Source organism: Serinus canaria, chromosome 3 (genome assembly GCF_022539315.1).
Source record: "Serinus canaria isolate serCan28SL12 chromosome 3, serCan2020, whole genome shotgun sequence".
Classification (NCBI taxonomy): Eukaryota; Metazoa; Chordata; class Aves; order Passeriformes; family Fringillidae; genus Serinus; species Serinus canaria.
In genome coordinates, this window is record NC_066316.1 from 30,219,491 (window position 1) to 30,240,336 (window position 20,846).

Genomic DNA, 20,846 nt, shown 5'->3' on the forward strand with positions numbered 1-20,846 from the left:
TGTGGGGAAAAAAAGGCCAACTGTCTCAGACATGTTTTAAACAAATTTTCTTTATTGCAAAACTATATGAAACCAGTTTTTTCCTTCAGTTCATCATAATTTCCAGAGCTGCTGGTGAGTAATGCTTACTGGGGCATCTGAATTCTGAGGCCAGCCTTCTTATTAGTTTGTCATTTTGAAATTATGCCTATTCCTAGAGCATAGGTAATTATTGCTTGTCAGTAAGAGTTAGTACTGAAATTGTTATTTCTTGGAATAGTAGTAATAATAACAAAAAATAGTTACAAGTCCTACTTCAGTACAATTGAAGCAGATGAAGCATAGGAGCATGTGACACTCAAATTCAAGAAACAAATACTTTATTGATGACTTCACAGGATATCACATCCACCAAGGTAAATCAATTTAAATCAAACATATGATTTCCATAAAAAGAAAAATGTTCCAGGTGCAGCTCTGCAGAGGTGTTGAAGATTTTCAGTTTTGCACAAGCTGTGAACAGATGTATCTCCAGCTGTAGGTTTTGGATCTTTAGAGGAAATTCCCTTGTAGCAGATGGCAGCTTTCTTTTCTCTTCATCAAGCTGCTTATTGAGTCTGGTTTTAATGAATTTAGTTGGAACTGGTTTATGCAGTTGTGAGGGGTGTAATTCTTACTCTGCTGCTGATGTACATCCCCATAGGATTTGACTTACTGGGTACCATTTCACATCTGCAGCTCCCAGGCTCTGGTGAGAAACAGTTTCACCTCAGAGCTAAGCATAAGCACATCTGTGGACATTCAGTGGTCCAGTTCTGATTAAAAATACTCAAAATTTGAAATTTCACCTCTGCATAAGGACGTGAGATTTATGTGACCGTTTGGCTGGTCTGTCAGTCAGTATTTCTCTAATGATGGGGTTGAGCCCAACAGCTAATTTCAGCCAAAAATCTAAGACACACTTAATCTCCTGCAGCATCTGTGGATTCTTTTGGTCAAGAAGAGAGATCCAAGTCGGGGTCCCAATGAGAAAACAGCAGGAGGTTGCAGCTGCCAGAGGCTCCATGGGATAGGAAGGAGGCAACTTGTGCAGCACCTTCAGCTCACCAGGCTGCTTCTTGCTGGTCAAGGCTGTGAGGAAAACATGACACAGGCTCAGGTTACTGCTCTGAGGATTTGTTTTCAGCTGAGTTTGTATGTCCCAGAAGCCATGTTTGCTCCTGACAAGTCCCATGTGATTTTTATTTATTTAATTTTTTTTCTGTAGCATCAGACTTCCTCAATATGTTCTTTAATTCTCTTTGTTGGAAAATTGAGCAGAGGTACTTCAGAGGGGTATTGAGAGATATAATTAACTTTTGCAAACAGAGAGAATAATGAATAGGTGATAAAGACTAGAAATGGAAGTTCAATACTTCAATAAAGTGTAGTATTGATTTAGAGACATCTGTCATTCCAAATCTCAACATTGGAGCATCAAGGCTACTTTAAAATACAACAAACAGAGGCAACTCTTTGATTTCTTTAAAGCCAAATGTGTTGTTTCATGTAAAAGGAAAAAGAAGGAAAAAAGGAAGGAGTGAGATAAAATGACTCCCCCAGCCTCTGGACTCCTAAAACACAGTCTGCATTCTTACTGATTTCTCAGAGTGCCCTTCTACAAAGGAGTGCCTCCTGCTCTGTAGATCTGTTTTTCTTTGATGCAAAAGCCTTGGGCTCAGTGGTAAAGCTGTGGTGCAATGGCTCTTTCCCCATCTCTAAAAGGTTCCATATTTCAGGCCACAGAGGAACTTTCCTCCAGAAAAATCACCTTCACAGAAATACATGCATTTCAAAAGAAAAGCACACGAAGTCCCTGTGTGACATTATTGGTATGCTTCTACAGCCAGTGTGTCAACAGGATGCTTTTCTGGTTTTTCCTTTGTGTTGTTATAATGCTCTGCTGATGAAGGTGCAACATGAAAGGATGCTCTTTAGAGGATTTGAGTTTAGTACTGTGTGGAACAAGAACACAGTAAAGCAAATAGTATTTCCAAGCAGAAGCATTGAAGAGAGACTATGATCACTTTTACAAAGCCTCTATTTCTCCATATCTCAGGTAATTAGGCACCACACATGTACTTTGTCTTTTGGACACAGGCAGTGTGGACTGGAATTTAGAATTCAGCTCTCTACTTTTGCTACAACAGACAGGATTAAAAACAGATTAAAATAACAGCAATAGAATTGAAAAGGATGTTGCAGAGAGTTTTATGTATATATTCTATTTGCATTATCTTTTTTGTGTTCCTGTGCTATGTGAAGAATTTGAAATTGAATTGCAAGTTCCTAAGCCTGAGTTCTACTTTGCTTTTGCTCCATTTGAGTTTTAAAGAAGTGAGGAGGGTAATGGATGAAATTTAAGCCATTTTTTTGTTCACTGATTTATTTCTCCTGCTGCAATACTTTTTGATGCTGATTTAATTAACTTAGTCTGTAGCTCCCCTTATTCTTTCTCTATTTATTAATTCTTCACTCCTGGTTAAGCAGTGACATTTCTTACTGAAAGGTAGGGTTGAGCAAATAATTTGTAATTAATAATGCTTTCTGCCAAACATTTCTAAGCAGATTGTGAAATTTTTGACCTTATTTGTGTATTTTCTCTATGTATCTTCCTGCAGAAACACCTTTCTGTAAGTAGCAGATGTTTTGTCACACATGCAGGGGGATTTCTCTCCCTGATGTTTCAGGTCAGGGGATTCAGCAGCACTTTGGTTAAAATTGTCAAAAAGGACAAAAAACCATTGAGGAAAAAGTCACTAAGACAGCAAACCTATTATCTGACAACCCGTCCCTAGTTTAAAAAAAATTAAACTTTGAATTTTAGCCTGGTGACATCAAGAAGACAGTTTCCAAAATTACTGGAGAGACACTGACCCACTCAGAGAGGCAGCCAAACCACCAGGTGCTGTCCTGAGCCACCTGCAGAGGACTCTGGGGAGGGTCCAGGCTGCTGCCCCTCAATGCAGTCAGCAGCACTGGCACTTTGCTCTTTATCACATTTGCTTTGCAGCCCAGTGCCCTTGGCCAAGGCAGTCCATTAAGATGTCTGTCATTTGCACTGTCTTGCTGGATCTTTCTCTACATAAGATTTTAAAGAGGAAAATGGAATCTGCCACGGGAGCACTGATTTAGAGCATCCATGCCCAGGACCCAGCTGGCCCCGAGGGAAGCAGGGTGGGGCACATGGGGGGTCTGAGCCCAGGGAGCAGAGCAGAGCCCATCCCACTGACACACACCCTGATTAGTGCCCTTGCCACCCAGTGGTGCAGTGCCCAGGTGGGGACAGTCATTGGTGCTGCTGAAGCTCCACCGTCACCAGCCTGGTTTCTGCTCCCAAAAGACAGGTTTGCAAAGGGAAATGTAGCCCCATACTGCAGCAGCTGCAGGTTCAGAGTGGTTGCAGGGCCATGACTGGAGAGTGAGATGTCTTCAGTGGTGACATCAGCTTCTCTTTAAGCCTGGTGTGCCTCCTGTGTGCCCATGGGGAGAAGGGTGCCTTGTGTGGCTACAGGTCCACCCCGGTGACCACCGCAGCAGCAAGCAGGGCACGGGGCTTTGGCAAAGCCCTGGGCTGCACAGCTGGGCCTTTGCCTGCTGAGAGGTTAAACTGATGGGTGGAGGAGGGTGTGCTGCTGTTCAGCCAGCCTGTTCTCAAGTGTGCAGTGCAAAGGCAGGGAGGAACTTTCTTAGGCTGCCCAACGAAGCTTAATGGGAAATGTACTGTGTAGAGTGTTCAGCAATGCCCACCTATCCAACACAAATTCCCACCTGGGATCATCCCTGATGGACAGCACAAGAAACATTCTCTCTTCACAGAGGTTCAGCATTTTGTGAGTGTAGGATGTGTGATTTTTACTTGTGGGATGAGATTACAATTCCACAACTGTAATTCCTTCTGTTTGAATTTATCTACAAGGTAGCTTGAGTGAGCTAGTAAAGCTTATGTCACTATTGGGCTAAGGAAAGCATCAAGATAGCAAGAAACCCAAGTATGTCACCTGTGCTATTTCAGGTTTGCAGATCAGCTGGTTTGGACCTATTTCTGTGCATCAATTTTTGAAGTACAGCAATAGACGGGGGTTTTGTTGTGTGTGTTTCTTACTTGGGTGCTGAGAGTACTCAGCTTTTGAGCAGCTCCACAACACATGCCTGCAATGACAGAGTCTGACAGATCTCAGGCTTTGCTACCTAAAATAGTTTTATAATATGTCTTGTAGGAGCTTTCATTTGAAAAGCATATTGGCGCTGTGAAGAGAACAAAGAAAGTGTCAATATTTTTCAGTAAAGTAGTGATTGACTGAAAAATGCAAATGCATCTTTAGGATCAAGATTTGGTAACGTGGGGACTTGAATCCTCCTCAGTGTCTGAATATTCTGCTAAATGGCTTTGGTATGAAATCTTCAGCCTTAGTTTTGTGTAGCTTGAGCTCAGCTCACCTCTGAAATGATGATTTCCCTTACTCTCTGTTCATCTCAACCATAAAAAGTATTTTTCTCTCTTCTATCACACAATAAAATTATCTCTACACATAAAAATAATTAGTTGCTATTTTTATTTGGAATTTTTCTTTGTTACTGATTGATTGGGTGGTGGTTTATTGGAAACTTTGAATATTGTATATATAGATCACTTCCAGAAAGTGCTGTTCAATGATATGTCATAAATGCTGCTATCATGAGCAAAATACAATGACTTAATTTGAGCAAGATTAATCCAGCTTGCTCTGGGACTGGTACTTTCTGTTTCATCTTAAATGAAGTAAAGTAATTAATTTTGTGTAGTTTTCGTTTTCACATTAACGTTCTCTTCTGTGAAGTGTAATTGCCTTCTTGTTGTTTGCAGTACTGTAGTCATTTTAGTTAGGGCAGCTCTCTGTAGGGAAAGACACCGGTTCTTCTTCCTGGAGAACTTGCTACACTGACCAGACAGTGAGAAATAGAGTGGTCTGATTGGCCTAAGGTCATACAAGCCATCAGCAGAGTGAGAATCAGAATCCAGACTGCCAGAACCTTATTCCAGTACTGTATCCAGTGACCATGCTGCTTCTTAACGTCACCATTCCTATTGTTCTTTCTTTATAGTTCGGGATCGGGTACGGTCTAAAATGGAGAGAGATATTTTGGCAGAAGTGAACCATCCTTTCATAGTCAAGCTTCATTATGGTAACTATAATAAAATATAATTCATGTTTGTTCTTAAATTGGGTGGGGAATTGCGACTAGATGTGTTACACTTTAGTGCAGATGCCCCCTGCCTACTTAAGACTGTTGCTAACAAAGTCATAGAGGCTACTTGTGTGAAATTCTTCATTTATGCTGAAGGAGACATCCTCTACTTGTAAGTTTCAGCCATTCCTCCATTGAAATAAATTTGTCATAAAGTCTGACATGATAGGTAGTGCTGGTGGGGTAGCTGCTGAGTTTACATCTGCCAAACCCTCACCTGCTGTCAGGTATCTTTTAGAAAGACAGAGAAATTAAATAAAAGCAGGTTATGATAATCAGTACCAGTCTAAATTTGTACAGGTGTGTCCATGAATGTGCTGTCTTGCTGGAGTTGCCTCCTGCCACGCCAGCCCCATTACTACTGTAACAGGTATTCTTCTCTCACACAAACATGGAAACTTCTCTCTATGCCTTGCTCTCAGGGACTCCTGATACCCTGTGGAGTGGGAAATACTGTTAATTCATAGGTGCTTAACACAGAAATGAATATATCATTAATGCACTGCTGTCTCTCAACTGACACTATTTCTTCCCCCAGCTGAAGCTCAGTTGCTAAGTTCTCTACAAAATTGGGTTATTTTGGTTCTCAAAGTTTTGAAGTGACAGTGAAGCAATGGCATGAATGACACACTGCTAGTCAACAGTTCTTACTCATTGGGGACTTTATCTTGGTTCAAACTTCCAACATCTTCATCCTTTTCTAATGCAGCATTTCAAACAGAGGGGAAGTTGTACCTAATACTAGATTTCCTGCGGGGAGGGGACCTTTTCACCAGACTCTCCAAAGAGGTAAGCTGATAGATCTTTAACCCAGAAATTTAGGGCTGTCTTGGATTTTCAGAACTCAAATTGAGTTCATGGGAATGAAAAATGGCCTTGGGAATAGTCATCTATATATGTAATGGAGCTACCTCATCTTGCATGGTTAAGTGGGTTCTTAATAATTGTATTTGAATTTTGCCAGAGGTAATGCAGCAGATACCATGTAGGCATCACTGCCAGAGAAAACTGCTCCACTGCTAAGCCACTCCCATAGCAAAATAGCCCCAGACTCGATGCTTTCAGAATAAGACTTGGATGTGATGAGAAACAGCCTGAGAAATTAATCCCCAGTACATTTTGCCCTAGGGATGAGAACAGAACCACTGGAAAGACACAGACACTGCCAGCAGAGGGAAGAGACGGCTGTGGGTCAGGGCCAGCCCCTGCAGATGCTGGGAGCAGGTTAAGGGCCACACCCCAGCCCAGACATGGGAGATTGACTCCCACAGCCCTCACCTGCCCTCCTCCTGCCTGCCAGGAGCAGCTGCTGCTTCCATGCCCTCCCGGGCTCTCATTCCTCCCCTGTGCTCTGCATGCCATGGCCCTGGAGAGGGACTGCTGCAGGCAGGGACGTCCCAAAGCTGAGTCTTGCTGATGCCCACACAGAGCAGTCACAGTAGGTTTTCTTTTAGCTCTTTCCTGCATCCCCAAACCTCTGTGAGCCAGCAGTCCCAGAGAAATCCCACCAGGAGTGCAGGAGGCTCCAGTGAGGCAGGATGGCTGCCCTGCAGTTGTCTGTGACCTGCTGTTTTCTGTCACCAACACGATGTCCCCAGCCCTTGGTACTTCTAAGGGTGTGGGGTCAGGGATGCAGGCAACCACTTATCAAAGTCTTTAATGACAGGAACCTTTCAAATGCCATCTTGAGAGAAAGCTCTGTAGCTCTTGGGTTTGGGGAGCTACTGATGGACTAAAAAAGCTGTGAAAACAGTATTTTCAGTCAAAAGTTCCCCAGCTCTCCCCCACCCCCTTTCAATTCCTGATTCAGTGACATGCTGCAGGATGCTGTGTGCACTGCAACTTGGGACCCCAAGCTTTTGCTTTTAAGGCTCATTTGCTAATGCAAGAAGACATTGGTAATGAGTTAATTACACTGCTGAGTAATGATCCTTATATAAATATTCAGTCCCTGGTAGCAGTTATTTTTAATATGAGGAAAAAAGATTTTAAAAACTTTAATTTCAAATGTCCTTCTGCTGTTGTCATGAGACGGAGCTTTATTGGCAAGGCTGACAGTGCTGCTGTCTCAGGTTTCATGGAAGAAGACAGGAAATGTGGCTCTTGCCTAGGAGGGCAGGTCCCTGTTCTGCCCAGCCAGGGAACTCAAAAGTGGAAGATAACAGCTCAGACTTTGTACTTCTTTAAAGCTCCATGTTTTCCCCAAAGCTTGTCCAGGGCAATTCACCAACTCCTGTGCTGTACACCATCGTTAATGACTCATTAGGCTGACAGTAAAAACACACTTCTCTTTTTTCAGTGTTTGCAGCTCACCTTGCCTGCCTATACCCTGCAGCTGTTTAGGGGCAAGGTATTGCAAGGGAAGAAGTTCTGGGAAAGCTTGAACTGTTTGCCATTTGTAGTTATAGATTTGGTTGAAAGGTATTGATTTCAGGGGACTTCAAGTCAGATCCCATATACATATATGGCATGCGTGCATGCAGAGCTTGCCTATTTCTTGCTCTGTCTTTTTGAGACATCTGACTTTAACTAGGTGTATATGTATATTTTTCCTGGATTCTATTGATTTAATTTCTTGCCTACATTATTTATCTTAAACCTTATAAATAATTTAAATTGCTTTTAAAATTAATGTCATTTTTACATTTAATACAATTAAATTTGAGAGCTTTTGCTTGTGTATTTATTTATTATTTTCCTTGTGGTTTTGTTTCTAGCCTTTGCAGTAAAATTCTTAATTAAATTATGTGACATCTGTACTCTGAATCATCTCTTTTTTCTCTCAGCTGTCTGGAACTTCTCAAAGCACTCAGATATTTTGGCTACCCCTTTTTGAGAGCAGAGACCTAATTTTAAAATTAAGCTTTACAATTTCTACTGTAGAATTTACATTTACATATGACAAGTAAATTTATATTCAGCTGACTCATTTTACTTCTGTCATGCAAAATCACACTTGTATATCCAATAAATCAGCTTCTTTTTCTGCATTATGATCTCTGTGCATATTGAAATTTAATTAAAGAGAACATCTCAGATATAATGGAAGTTGAACCAAAGGGGTTTCCTGCCATCTGAGTTTTTCAGAGCTTACTGGTTTTTTGATTACAGAAGTTTCTTCTCACCTAAAACACAGCTTTCAGTGTTAGCAGTGTCCATATCCGCTGCAGAAAACTCTGTCTTCAGTTGGCGCCTCGTCAGGCCTTGGATGTTGGACAGCACATCACTGCTTGGGGCATCTGCACTGGTATTCCTTGGATCTCCAAGGCATGAGGTCTTAGCTCCATCTCTCATTCTCTTCATGCTGTGTATTCTGCTCAGACATGGAAGAATTCCACTTCCCCAAAAAGGTTTCCCATGCTATTTCATGGGAATTTGGTAACCAAATGCCAAGACTGTAGCAAGTTAAGGGCTATGAAAGCAATACGGGCTGCACTGAATGTGTTTAATTTTGCTGTTCATTTCCAAAGCCTAAGGAGTTATAATTTACTCCTAATATTGTGACATAATGTCATCTAAACAGATCAATCAGATGAATGTGAGCAGCATATTTTAAGGAATAGAGGTTCTCAACAGATCAAGTTTTGTTTTATATGCAGAATCTGGTAAGAATTGTTAATGTCAGTTCACACAAATTATGGAAAATTGAACCTGATATGATGGTCCTTCCAGCATTCCCAGGTTAGACAATTCCTTCCCTGTGTCTGTTTAAGGCAAGCCAGCCCACCACTCTCCAATAAATAGATTTGGTCTTCTCTTCCTTCTCTCTAGGTGATGTTTACAGAAGAGGATGTCAAGTTCTACTTAGCTGAGCTGGCCTTGGCATTAGACCACCTCCATGGTCTTGGAATTATTTACAGGGATCTAAAACCAGAAAAGTAAGTTAACAAGGAAAAGAGAACTGAAACATAAATATGTGAACTTTTAGGTTGCTTCCACTCCTTGTCACGCTACTAAATGAGAAGGTGCCAGGGGCTCTGCCTTCCTTCTTGTTTGTGAGACTACATGAGACCATCACTAACAGCAGCAGGGTTTTCATATCATACCATCTTTGCATGAGGCCAAATGTTTTGACTGTGCTCCACTATGATGGGACATCTCTGTGCCTGGTCTTCTCTTTTGTGAATGATTTCAGTAAAGAATTCAGATCCCTGTGCCCTTAACTTCAGTGGCACCATTCTCTGTTTGCAGTATCTGATCTGGCCTCCCCCAATGCAGTGTAAACCACTCAAAGCAATTCCATTTCCAGCTCATGCAGAACATGGTGTGGCACCATTCAGTTTTATTGGAGCCTTTGCTTAAAGTAAATGAGCATGTCTGAGAACTTGTGTGCCTGTTAACTCATGAGAGACACGTTAATCTGGACTTTTAAAACACTTGTATTAACTGTGCAAAATATTTTCCAAAATATTTGTTCTCACTTACATTTGCAGCTATTTTTCACTCGTAATGTGGTCCTAATTTTCCTTTCTCATTTTTATCTGTAACACATCAGTAGGGAAAATGACACCCTCAGTGCTGTCACTGGGAGTGACGTGATACTGTTTTTATTCCATGCCCTTTGCTTGGTGTTTTGATAGATTCTGTTGTGACAAATAAATCAGACTGCAACATTCCAAAGTTCCTTTTTAATATAATGGTCACCAGCATGTATAAAAGGTAACCACTGAGGGCAATCTTTTTGTCTATTGCTTGCACTTTCAAAGTCTAACAGCACAGCAGCATTTTCCTTCTATGACATCAAACTGAAAAATTTGCAGCTCTTTCTCTGAAATGGAGTGTTACTGCTCTCACTCTCACGGGCAAAACATGAGACCAGCAGTGATGGAAGGTGGACTTGGTAGGTGAGAAGTTGAAGGGAAGGAGGCTGTTTATCCATTGCACTTCTGTGTGATTTAAAGTCTAAATTCAGATTTATGTTTTGGTTAGAAAAATAGTAGTAGCAGCAGTAGTACTGTGTGAGTTCAACAGATGTACATAGCAAGAGCTCTCAGTCTTTTGGGCTAGAGGACTTTTTGGAGTTGACCAAATTTTCCAGTCTTGCCCATTTAATGCGGCCAAAACTGGAAACCTGAGTCTTTGGCAAATATGGGAAGTATTCCTACAACTAAACAACTGGAGGGAGAAAAGTACCAGTTAGTTCCTGATATGGAATGCAGGTAGGCAGTGGGGACAGCCACAGGCTCTTGCATCATCTGCCAGCAGCTCCTCGGTTTCAGTTTCATTCTGAATTGCTGTTCCATCCATTCAGCATCAACAAACATGTACATAACAGAATAACTCCAGTGATATGTTTTCTGTTTTAAGCTTTGATTCTAATGAGCATTGGTCTGCATCATGCACGGCTTTTCTCTCTGATGTTAGATGAGGCTGATTTTTGAGATAACACATGATGTGTGAATCTGCTGTTAGAAGATTCAAGCTCCAGAATATACAAGCTCCAGACAGGAGCTTGTATATTCAGATATGTCACAATGCCATTACATTTTTTTTGGCATATGGTGTAATTTTTTGCTCTAGAAGAAGTTAGAAACTAAGGAGAAAATTAAGTGTATGTCAGAATTGTTCATTGTATTTGAGATACTGAGACCTGGATTCTTCTGAGTTCTCAATAGGAAGTGTCACTTAGCATCTCAAAAAACATCTCTCAATGACTCCAGTTGCAAGTGAGAGCACTTTATATTACTGCAGACCAAGCTGAAGTGCTTCCAATCAGGGATCAGTGAATCGAGAAATTGGAGCTCATCTAAGGAAGGAAGGTGTCACTGATTTGTCATTGTCACATAGAAGCATGTTGAAAGGGTACAGATGGAATCCAGTTTTTCTATATTTTTGTCTGAGCTGAGACCAGCCATCCCTTTCACTGTAGTGCTCTGCTAAAATCCCTTCCTGAGTGTTTCCAGTCTGCCAACTGAGACAAGATTTCTTTGGAAGGAAATAAAAAGAATCATCACGTAACTGGAGACCTGTGTGCAGAGAGATCACTCTGTAAAGTTAAGGTGGCAGCCCTTTTCTCACTTGTATAGATGGTTCATGGCCTTTGGTCTACAGTTAAATGGATTAACTGTGATACAGTTTTGTTTGGATGTGATTGGCATAGTGTAAAATTAGCCAACATGAATATAACTGTTGTATAGGAAAGGGAATAACCCAGGAATTCATACCTGGAGATAAAGCAAGTCCTCTGATTGAAAACCATATCCTCTAAAAAGAGCTCTGTAAGTACAAAACCTGTGTGCATTCACACCTAGGAGAGCAGAGCATGACAGCCTAGGATTTCTCTGGAACTTTAGGTCTACATTAAAGAAACAGATACAGCAGAATAAAAGAATTACTCTCCGGAGGAAAAAATGCTAAATTTTTTTTGTTACATCTCGGAAAGAATATCTTTCTAAATAAAATGATAAACTAAAATTAGGACCATCTCAGAATGTTCTCATTCTTCCCTTGCCCCCTGGCAGGATCAAGACCATAACAGGTGTGCTGCTAAGCTGTGCTTAAAGCAGCTGATGAAGACTCCATGCTCTAACAGGAGGCCTCTTGGCAGTGCTCCAGCAGTTGTTCATCTGAAATGTTGCTCTTAGTACCTAGTTTAAAATTTCCTCACTGCCCCTGCAGGCCAATGCTCCTTGGCCTGCCCTCCTGGAAGCCTCAACCTGCTTGTTCTGCTCTCAGCACAGCTTCAGGGGGTTGTGAGAACATCTTTTTCCTTCGACCCTCTTCTGTACCCTAAACAATCCAGGTGCTGAACTCTTCTTCACCAGTCAGTCTTTACAGGGGTTCAGTCATTCTCATTGCTTCTCTTTGGTTTCACTTGATTCCTCTCTCCTTTGAAGTGCAACGTGCAGAATCACACACACATCTCCAGCAGAAGCGTTACCAGCATGATTACAGCACAAGGTTTGCTCTGCCAGACTTTCAGAATTGGAGATAAATTAATTAATTCATAATTTCCCAATTATCTCTCTCTCTCTCTGTCTCTTCCCCTCTCTCCCCTTTATTAAAGATAGGCACTGCATTAGACCTTTCATTGTTCAGTGCTTTTGCTGTTCTTCAAATGCTCCCAAAATAGCTGCTGATAGGTTTGAGTTTGCTTGCCAGCTCTGTAAATATGCTAAAGTAAAGCTCATTGGAGTTCCTCATCTTAAAAAAAAAAAAATAAAAAAAAGAAAGCAGCACTGTTAAAACCACTTGGAAGAACCCTCAGTACATTAAAATTTAAGGTTCAGCTTTTTTTTTTGTTAAGATTCCCTGAGCAAAAATCCATGTTAGCAATTCAAAGCTATGAGTTAATTTCAAGTGCAGCTGGGAGTTGTCCTCAAGTCAGCTGTACTTTCTTCAAAAAGAGAAGTAATTGAGCTTTCTGGTTAAAGCCTTGTTTAGAACAAGCAGGTACCTCTCTTGAATTGTGGCAGACAAATTCTTCTCCTTGAGTTGTCTTGGTGATTCCAGTGGCATCCCTTGTGGGACAAGGTATTGTTCAGTCACACTGGAAGCCACTGAGTTCCTTAAATCATGAGGCATGTTTTTACTTCAGAACTGCACAATCAAGATATAAAATGTGGTGTATATACACCATGGATTATGGTAAATATACCAAGACAGAAAAATGGGAACTTATCATAAGGTAGTATGCGATGCATATTTTATCTCTTCTGCTGTGGTTTAAGGACATGGGTGACTTAGAAATAACTCTGAAAATGGACAGACTATTATTAATCTTTACCATTTCCCTTTTCAGGAACCTAGATGCACTTTGAGTTCTGGAAAAAGGGCTTAGGTTAACAAGGAGTGATGTACATTTTAAGGCCCTCAGTTGTTTACACAAGGGACAGTGTAGACACTATACTCCAATTTTTAATGCAGTGTGTTTCCAACCATGACTACTGATTAATGAATGCAACTGCCCTGTGTAGAGAGGGGAGATCTGAGAATCAGTAAGGGACAAAGGCTTATGGTGGAAAGCTTCCACTGATGTAAGCAGTCCCTTTTTGGCTTCATGGTGTCAATGATGCTACAGAGAGGAATTTGCATTCAGCAGGGTGAGATAGCAGGGGGTCATGCAAACACTGAAATGTCACAAAACACTTTGTGAGAATCTTCTTGTCTTTAGTAGGTATTTGACTGCTTCATCTGGTACTTTCATAACAAAATGAAATAAAACACTCTTGATAAAGTCTCAGGTTTTATCACCCACCTGAAAATTTAGCTACAGTTTCTGATTAACATAAAGTGTGGGTTGAATCTTCTGCAAGACTGCTCTCATTTACAAAGAAAAAAATAAAAAAAAAAAAATCCAAAACCAACCAAATCAACCCCAGAGTTCTAGCTTCTTTAGGTTTGGCAGAACATCATATTGATTTGAGGTGTTGGAGCTCAAAGTAAAGCCCGGAAGACGTGACCCAAAACCAAAATAAAGAGAGAGAGAGAGAAATAGGAAAGAATTGTTCAGGCAATTGTTCAGGCCTTGATTTTTAAGACATAAAACAATGATATAAAACAATGCCAACAACCATTGAAAAAAGCTTTTTCCCCCTGTGATAAAGCTGCAGCAGAAAAGTTGATATGGAGTTTGCAGTCCCAGCTCTGCTATGGAATTTCTCCTGTAACTCGGACTTTGTCATTCCTCTCCTACAAATTTAGCTGCCCCAGCCCCTAGAATGGAGATTTCCAGCCTTTATCTTCTCAAGGCATGCTTTTAAACCAAGTTCAGTGAAAGTGGTTTGAATGTCTGTGGGATGGTCCTGATGCTAAAATGTTCAATCATAGAATTAAATATCCCCAAGACAATCCCAAGGATCACACCCTGAGTCTGAGAGCATTGTCCAAACACTCCTTCAACTCTGTCAGGCTGGTGCTGAGACCACTTCCCTGGGGAGCTGTTCCAGTGCCCAGCCACCCTCTGGGTGAAGAAACCTTTCCTAATATCCAACCTAAACCTCCCCTGCCACAACTTCAGGCCATTCCCTCAGTCCTGTCTCTGGTCACCACAGAGCAGAGATCAGTGCCTGCCCCTCCTCTTCCCATTTTGAGAAACCTGTGGGCTGTGATGAGGTCTGTCTCCCCTCAGTCTCCTCTTCTCTAAGGACACCCTTATTTTGTGGCTTTTTTTGTTCCAAGACTATGTGTGGTTCACTTATTTATGGTATTGGTTATTTCCACCTAATAACTGTTATTACTGCTTTGAAGAGAAGGTTTACAATGACAGTATCCTGTAAAAGCACTCAAGCATTAGACTGAGCAAATAAAATGAAAAAAACATCCTAGCTGAAGTTAATCATTCAGTATGATTGTAACCTAGTTTAGCATTTAAAAGTAGTCTACTTTTTTTATGGTTTTCATAAATTCAAAACATTAATTTAGATAAAAGATTATTTTCAAGCCTGAATCATATTAAGAACTTCTGGTTGTTTTTCCTCTTCCATAGAATTATACTGTATTATTTTAGATTTGTTTGTTCTGCAAACCATAGCTAAAGTAATTGTGATTGTCACAATAGAATGTCTGCTATGGATATTGTGGGATAAAAAGGAATTGTAAGGTGACAAAGATAAAAGGAGTACAGAGTGTGATCAGATAATAAGTTGCTTCCACTGTCACAGGAAAAGTATTTGTTTGTTGTTGTAGTTTGCATTTTTAGAAGCAGGTACTTTGTTCTTTTCTTCTTAATTTCTCTCTAAGGTAATTCAGTGCAACAGTTGCCTTTTTTTCCCCCTCACTATTAGCATATTGTTATCTTTTTATATGAAATATGATCTTCCAGTAGTAGCTGTAGCATTATTTGTGCTGCCAGATGGCAAATGTGGTGGCACCCAGATGTCCAGAGGGTGCTGCCAGCAGCTGAGGGCATGGTAGAAAGGTGATTAGGGAACATGAGATGCAGGAAGGAACTGTAGATCACATTCTAGGGGATATGGGATACACATCCATTGGGAGCCAGGATCTATTCATTTTGCTGCTCATGCAAACAGTGTGAGAAAGAGTTGCTGTGCTTTTCTGACTCAACCTCAGGCAGTATTATCAGTCTGAAAGCTCTTTTGGTGTTGCCTCTATCCCTTTAATGAGGGTAAGGTGTGAGCCCTTTAACCAGAGCAAAGTATGGGAAGACACATCGTGTACATACTAAAGCCCCATGGATTTTTAATTGGAAATTACGAAATTTAAAACCCATTAAGTGTAAAGTCAGTGCTTCTGGGGAAATTCTCTTTGAATTGCATAGTTATTCACAGGGGCTTCCTGTGAATGGGGCAAAATTTGGGTGGCAAAATTTTGTGAGCTCTATTCCCCCTGCTATTTTTCCACATCAAGGTGTGGGGAGTTCACACATTCATGCTCACTTCCACACTGGCAGGTGTTTAATTCTGTTCTCTCCTGAAGCACAAGTTCAGGGGTTGCAGTCACAATAGTACATTTAAACATGACTGATATAGGCTAGTACTTGAAAATTGTGTGTTCAAGGAAACAGTGGAGAAAGATTAAAGGTAAGATGCTTTTCTTGAGAAGAAAATGCTTTAATTAATGGAGTCATGGTACTAACTAAGTTGCTGGCATTTGATGACTTGCACAACAGCTTTTTCTGAGCACATGAATGACAGAAGAGCATCTTTTTTCAATTATGTTTCAGTTCAGACACAACTTTTCACAAAAAGTATAGCCCACTATATTTGGTTCACTTCTATCACATTTTCTTCCTGAATAATTATATTAAAGCTATTCTCTAAAGAGAAGAGGAATATAAAAATAGCTGGTACCATACTAAATCAGTTTGAAAAGAGAAATATACTGAGTCTAACTAGGACTAAAGAAAAACCAGCTTCATTAATGTGTCAGTTTTTATTTACCAAAATCATTATTTTTCAAATTCAGTGTTCCTTCTTGTTTCCACAAAAACTAGCACTGCTTTTTGTCATCTACAGAAATGTTGGAGTGCCTTTGTGAGGAAAAAATATGTTGGCAGGTGGCAAATGTGAGAACACTTGAATTTGGCTTCCAGGCTGAATTTTCATCTGTGCTCCGGACAGAAAAAAATAAGCAGAGGCTGAGATCCATGCAGTTAGGCTGAGACCAGTCACTGTGCTCTACGAGGACTTTTATTACTTCAGCATGAATCTTTGGACTTAATTTTAGGTCCAGTGTGTCCAGGCCTTGATTATTTGTGTGACTGCCTTTTCTTATGACAAGAACAGGAAGCGAGTATCTCCTTCTCCTGCTGGAAGCCTTTATCCTGCAGCTGTTGGCTTTGAGCACCCTGTTCTTCCTGAGCTCTGTTTGCATGCCCACCTTGAACATCCTGTGGAGCACAGGAGGCTCCTCTTGGAACTGCCTCAGTCTGTGCATGCTTCAGACACGAGATTAAAAAAAACCTTTGAGGTTTGTTTTTCTTTCTGGAGCCATAGAATCCACTAAGGTTTTGTGTACATAAGTATTTGAATCTTGCAATGTTTCCTTACCTGACTTAAACATCTTTTATTCATGTTTTTTAACTGCACTTTGTGCCTGGCTAATGAATGAATGTTTCTTTTTTTGCTTTATAGCATTCTTCTTGATGAAGAGGGTCACATTAAGATAACAGGTATGTGAGAAACAGAAAACTTCGTGCCTATAAGCTGATTTTTTTTTTTTTCTGCAGTATATTGCATGCATCCTGGTTGGAAGGAGTTTGCTTACAAAACCTAGAAGCCAGAAGAGTTTGAGTGCTGAGCTTCTCTGTCAGTTTGTCAACCCCCCTGCTGCACAGCACATGGAGAACATGGCATTTTCTTGGTAAAATTGTGCTCTTGACTGATGTGAAGCAGGGAGGTTTGGCTGCTTGCCACTGTGGATGGAAGGATGCTTCCAATATGACTATTTAATCCAGGCAGAGGATGGCTGGAAAGACATCCCTTTCCCACTCTAGAGGCACTGTCTAGCCAACCTTTTCACTGGTGTTTGCTGGGATTATTGTTCCTAATCCTTTGGAATTATAGCTGCGCAAGAATCCTTGCTAGCATTGCCTCCACCAAACCTGAGCTGTATATATCTGCTTATTTATTCATTCTCCCTTGAGCCAGAACCTCATTCTGCACAGGGAAGATGATATGCCTGTTTTCAGGGTGTATTAACAAGTGCCAGGCACTCCACCTAGGCAGGGCTCCAGCACACTCGTGGCCTCTTTCTGCGCAGGAACAGGAGGGCACTTCACCAGCTGGTCGGCGTGTTTTGTTCTAACAATTTAAGCCAGCAAAAGCACAACTAATAATTTTTAGACAGCTGACAAGTCCTGTTCTGCTTCACTTTACGTAGATTTTGGTCTGAGCAAAGAAGCCATCGACCACGACAAGAGAGCGTACTCGTTCTGCGGGACGATCGAGTACATGGCCCCCGAGGTGGTCAACCGGCGCGGGCACACGCAGAGTGCCGACTGGTGGTCCTTTGGAGTGCTCATGGTAATGCACAAACGGGGTCCTCTGCTGGAGGGGTGGCTCTGGGGGGCATCACATCCCTCTGATAAAAATTGCAGCATCAGGGAGGTTTTTCAGAGAGGTATTGTGTCACTACAGGACACGAAACAGCGCGACGCGGACTCGCTGCTCTTTCCAAGGTAAAAAAGAGACCTTTATTTTTCTGACTCCAGCATTTATAGATTTCCAAAAGTGACAGTGGATTGGAGGGTGAAAGGGCCACCTCTCCAATGACACTGGACAAACCAGCAGTCTATCAAATGTCTTCTTTTCTATAAAAGAATGCAAAGCAATAAGTTATTTACATAGAGTGTGTGAGAAAGTTCATTACAAGAATATAAATATCAGAAGGCTTAGAAAATCTCAAAAAAATCAGGGTGACAGTGTTTCACTCTTCTCAAGTCAGCCTTTTAAAATGATGTGTTCAGGTGCTAACCTGCCTCCCCCACCCTGCAACCCTCCAGCCTCTTCAGTCTGTGTGCTGTTGTTGCTGAGGTAAATGAAGAAAAGACCAAGAAGTTGGTTTGTGACAAGGTCATTTTTTTCAACACTGCAAGTTTTTGGAAACATTGCACCTGCTGCTCTCAGAGGGATGTGCTTGGATAACAGAGCTGGTGCTGCTCTCTCCTGAGGTGTGCAGGCTGCAGATCCACCCTGTGCTCAGGGCATGGCCATCCCCAGGCAGCTGTGGCTCACAGGGCACCTCACCATGTTTGCCACAGCAGAACCAGGGCAGAATCAGAAATTAGCATGGCAGTGTGCTCTTCCAATACAGCCCCATTTCCTGTGGTATGGAGGCTGGTTTTGGTAGCTATGTATTACACTACGTTCCAAAATCCACAGAATATGTTTGAATTTTGTTCACCTGAAGCAGACTACTGATGCCACATAGGAAGCAATGTGAAAAACAGTGAAGATTTGGGTTGGGGCTTGCCTACATCACTGATCTAGCAGGTTGGCAGCAGTTAATCTTCATAAATATTGTAATTTATTGCCTGAATTATAAAAAGAGTGAAATAGCCTTATCTCCTGTGGCCACAAATCCGTTTGGGGATGCTCTGCACTTCTAAACCATGTACATTTATTCACAAAAATCAATAGGATATGTCTCATAGAATAAATCTATCCCTACCCTTTAACTTTTTTATAATATATTTGTTTTTGGTGAATAGCTTAGTCTTCTCACTCGTTGTCTCCCATTAAAAGATGGTGCATATGGTGTATAGATTGTTCTTTCACCAGCTAATAAACTCTTAATAAACTGGACTATTCCTCCCTTGGTTTTGCCAGGCTTTTTTTTTAAATTTTTTTTTATTTATTTTTTTTTTTTTTTATTTCCATTCCTCTTTTCAACTCTCTCCTAAGGAGTCAGCATATTAGAATTAGAAAAGATAAGAATTCCTATAAAAGGAGATGAATTAAAGAAAGTAAACCCCTTTTAACTCCAAGCTAATGTTTTAAGCCTTTAAGTGTTACCAGACATCTTAGAGAAAAATATGTCAATCAGTACAACCTTTTTTCCTTTTCAACATTTATCTGGTTGGGAACAAAAAGCATTTATTTCCACTCACTAAACAGCTGGGAGGATTTTCTGATGTTGTCTTTCACTCTGCTCTTTTCTCCTTGTTTTCCTTGTTCTGTCACATGTATGTTCTATCATGGAAGCTGTTTTTGTCAGTCTGACAAACTGAAGATAATTAAATTGTATTCAAATTATTTTTTTAGCATTTTTTCCTAAGCACTTTGCAGTATGCTGTAAAATAGATGAAGAAAACTTACCAGTTGATGAAATATGCCTAGATCCAAAAGAAGTGTATGTGATAGTGTAATTTTCATATCTAAAATTCTTATCAAAAAAGGGAATGTACTATGCCTATAGCTAGAGCATGGCCTGTATCTTCTTCATTATCAGAGCCACCAAACACTCTCTTTTCTGTTCTGTTCTGTGAAGAGGGATTGCTGCTTCTCTTGCCAGCCCCCACTGACCAGGGCATAGATTAGAATCAAACTGAGTGATCCTTGCACACTCCTTAAATGTGGCATGTTGTGATTATTAATAGCAAAACAAACTTGTCTGAAAATGACTAGGTTCTGGTCTTATTTATTAATTGTGTTATTAATTATTTCGTGAATTACTATTCACCAGGATTTTTAAAGTCAACAGCAGTACAACTTCATTTAGTGCCAGCTGGGTCTTTGACACAGGCCACACAACTGAAACTGTTTCCTGCTCTGTTTGTTTGCTGCTCAGTTTATTTGATTTGGTTTATGGCAGCAGGTACAGTTACACAAATCTTAAAATTCGCCCCTTCCAGCATTCCCAAGGACAGTCCCTCCTTCTCATTAAGTATGTGGTGGTGACTGCTGGAACACTTCTATAATTTTTGCTGGTGAATTTATGTGGTTTATCATGACCAGACAGTTTTCCTTTTCTGCCTTTCTGTATCTTGCTCACTGCTTTGGAGGTTTTGGATAGGATATACTCTGTAAAAGCTTTGCATCAAGAGATCTTCAGGTACAAGTGTAAAGTTGTATCTCTTTCACTTCAGGAAAAAACCACTCTACACCTTTGAGAGTCATGTGTGCAAAGAGGGGAATATAATTAGAGAAATGGCTGTGATGACTTGGTAGCAGTCACAAACCAGAAAAAAAGTGTTCATATGTGACAGCAAATAATTAAGTCTTCAGAAGAAGAGAAAATGTCCCTTTGGTATCCAAAGTATTCAGTTCTGTACTAATTTTGTAGTAACTATACAGTGACATTGGGCAAATCAATGCAAGACATCAAAGTATCAATCTTTTACAAAATCCCATTATTACAGTTTTTTATTCCCAGTTCAAGAGATAGTCTTCATTAACATTATTTTGAATGTTTATGCTTGTTGCTATGTAAAGGGGTTCAACCCTTTGTGAGCACTAATTCATTATGTTTCACAGATAATGAAAAATATTCAATGCATTTTGCAAGTGTTAAACTGAGTGCTTGAGCAGTTCTCAGACACCTGGAAAATAACTGGAAGTGTTGAGAGGATGAGCCTCTCCTGACCATTGTGATGAGATTATCTCTCTCTGTTTTCCAAAACAGAATGGTTTCGAGTTTCTTTGTAACTCTGAGTTTTGTCCTATGCTCACAAACTTCAGAAGACTTGGGCTGAAGTA

The 20,846-nt window shown here is 40.7% G+C and overlaps 1 protein-coding gene across 1 annotated transcript in view; it reads left to right on the forward strand.

The window, feature by feature from the left end:
• The window catches only part of RPS6KA2 (ribosomal protein S6 kinase A2), a 161,100-nt gene that overhangs the window by 82,690 nt on the left and 57,564 nt on the right, over nt 1-20,846 (forward strand). Inside the window, exons 4-8 of the mRNA XM_009091505.4 lie at nt 5,104-5,184; nt 5,957-6,036; nt 9,019-9,125; nt 16,782-16,819; nt 17,530-17,672. Of these exons, the coding sequence (XP_009089753.1) occupies nt 5,104-5,184; nt 5,957-6,036; nt 9,019-9,125; nt 16,782-16,819; nt 17,530-17,672 (449 nt within the window). The remainder of the gene's footprint in view (nt 1-5,103; nt 5,185-5,956; nt 6,037-9,018; nt 9,126-16,781; nt 16,820-17,529; nt 17,673-20,846) is intronic.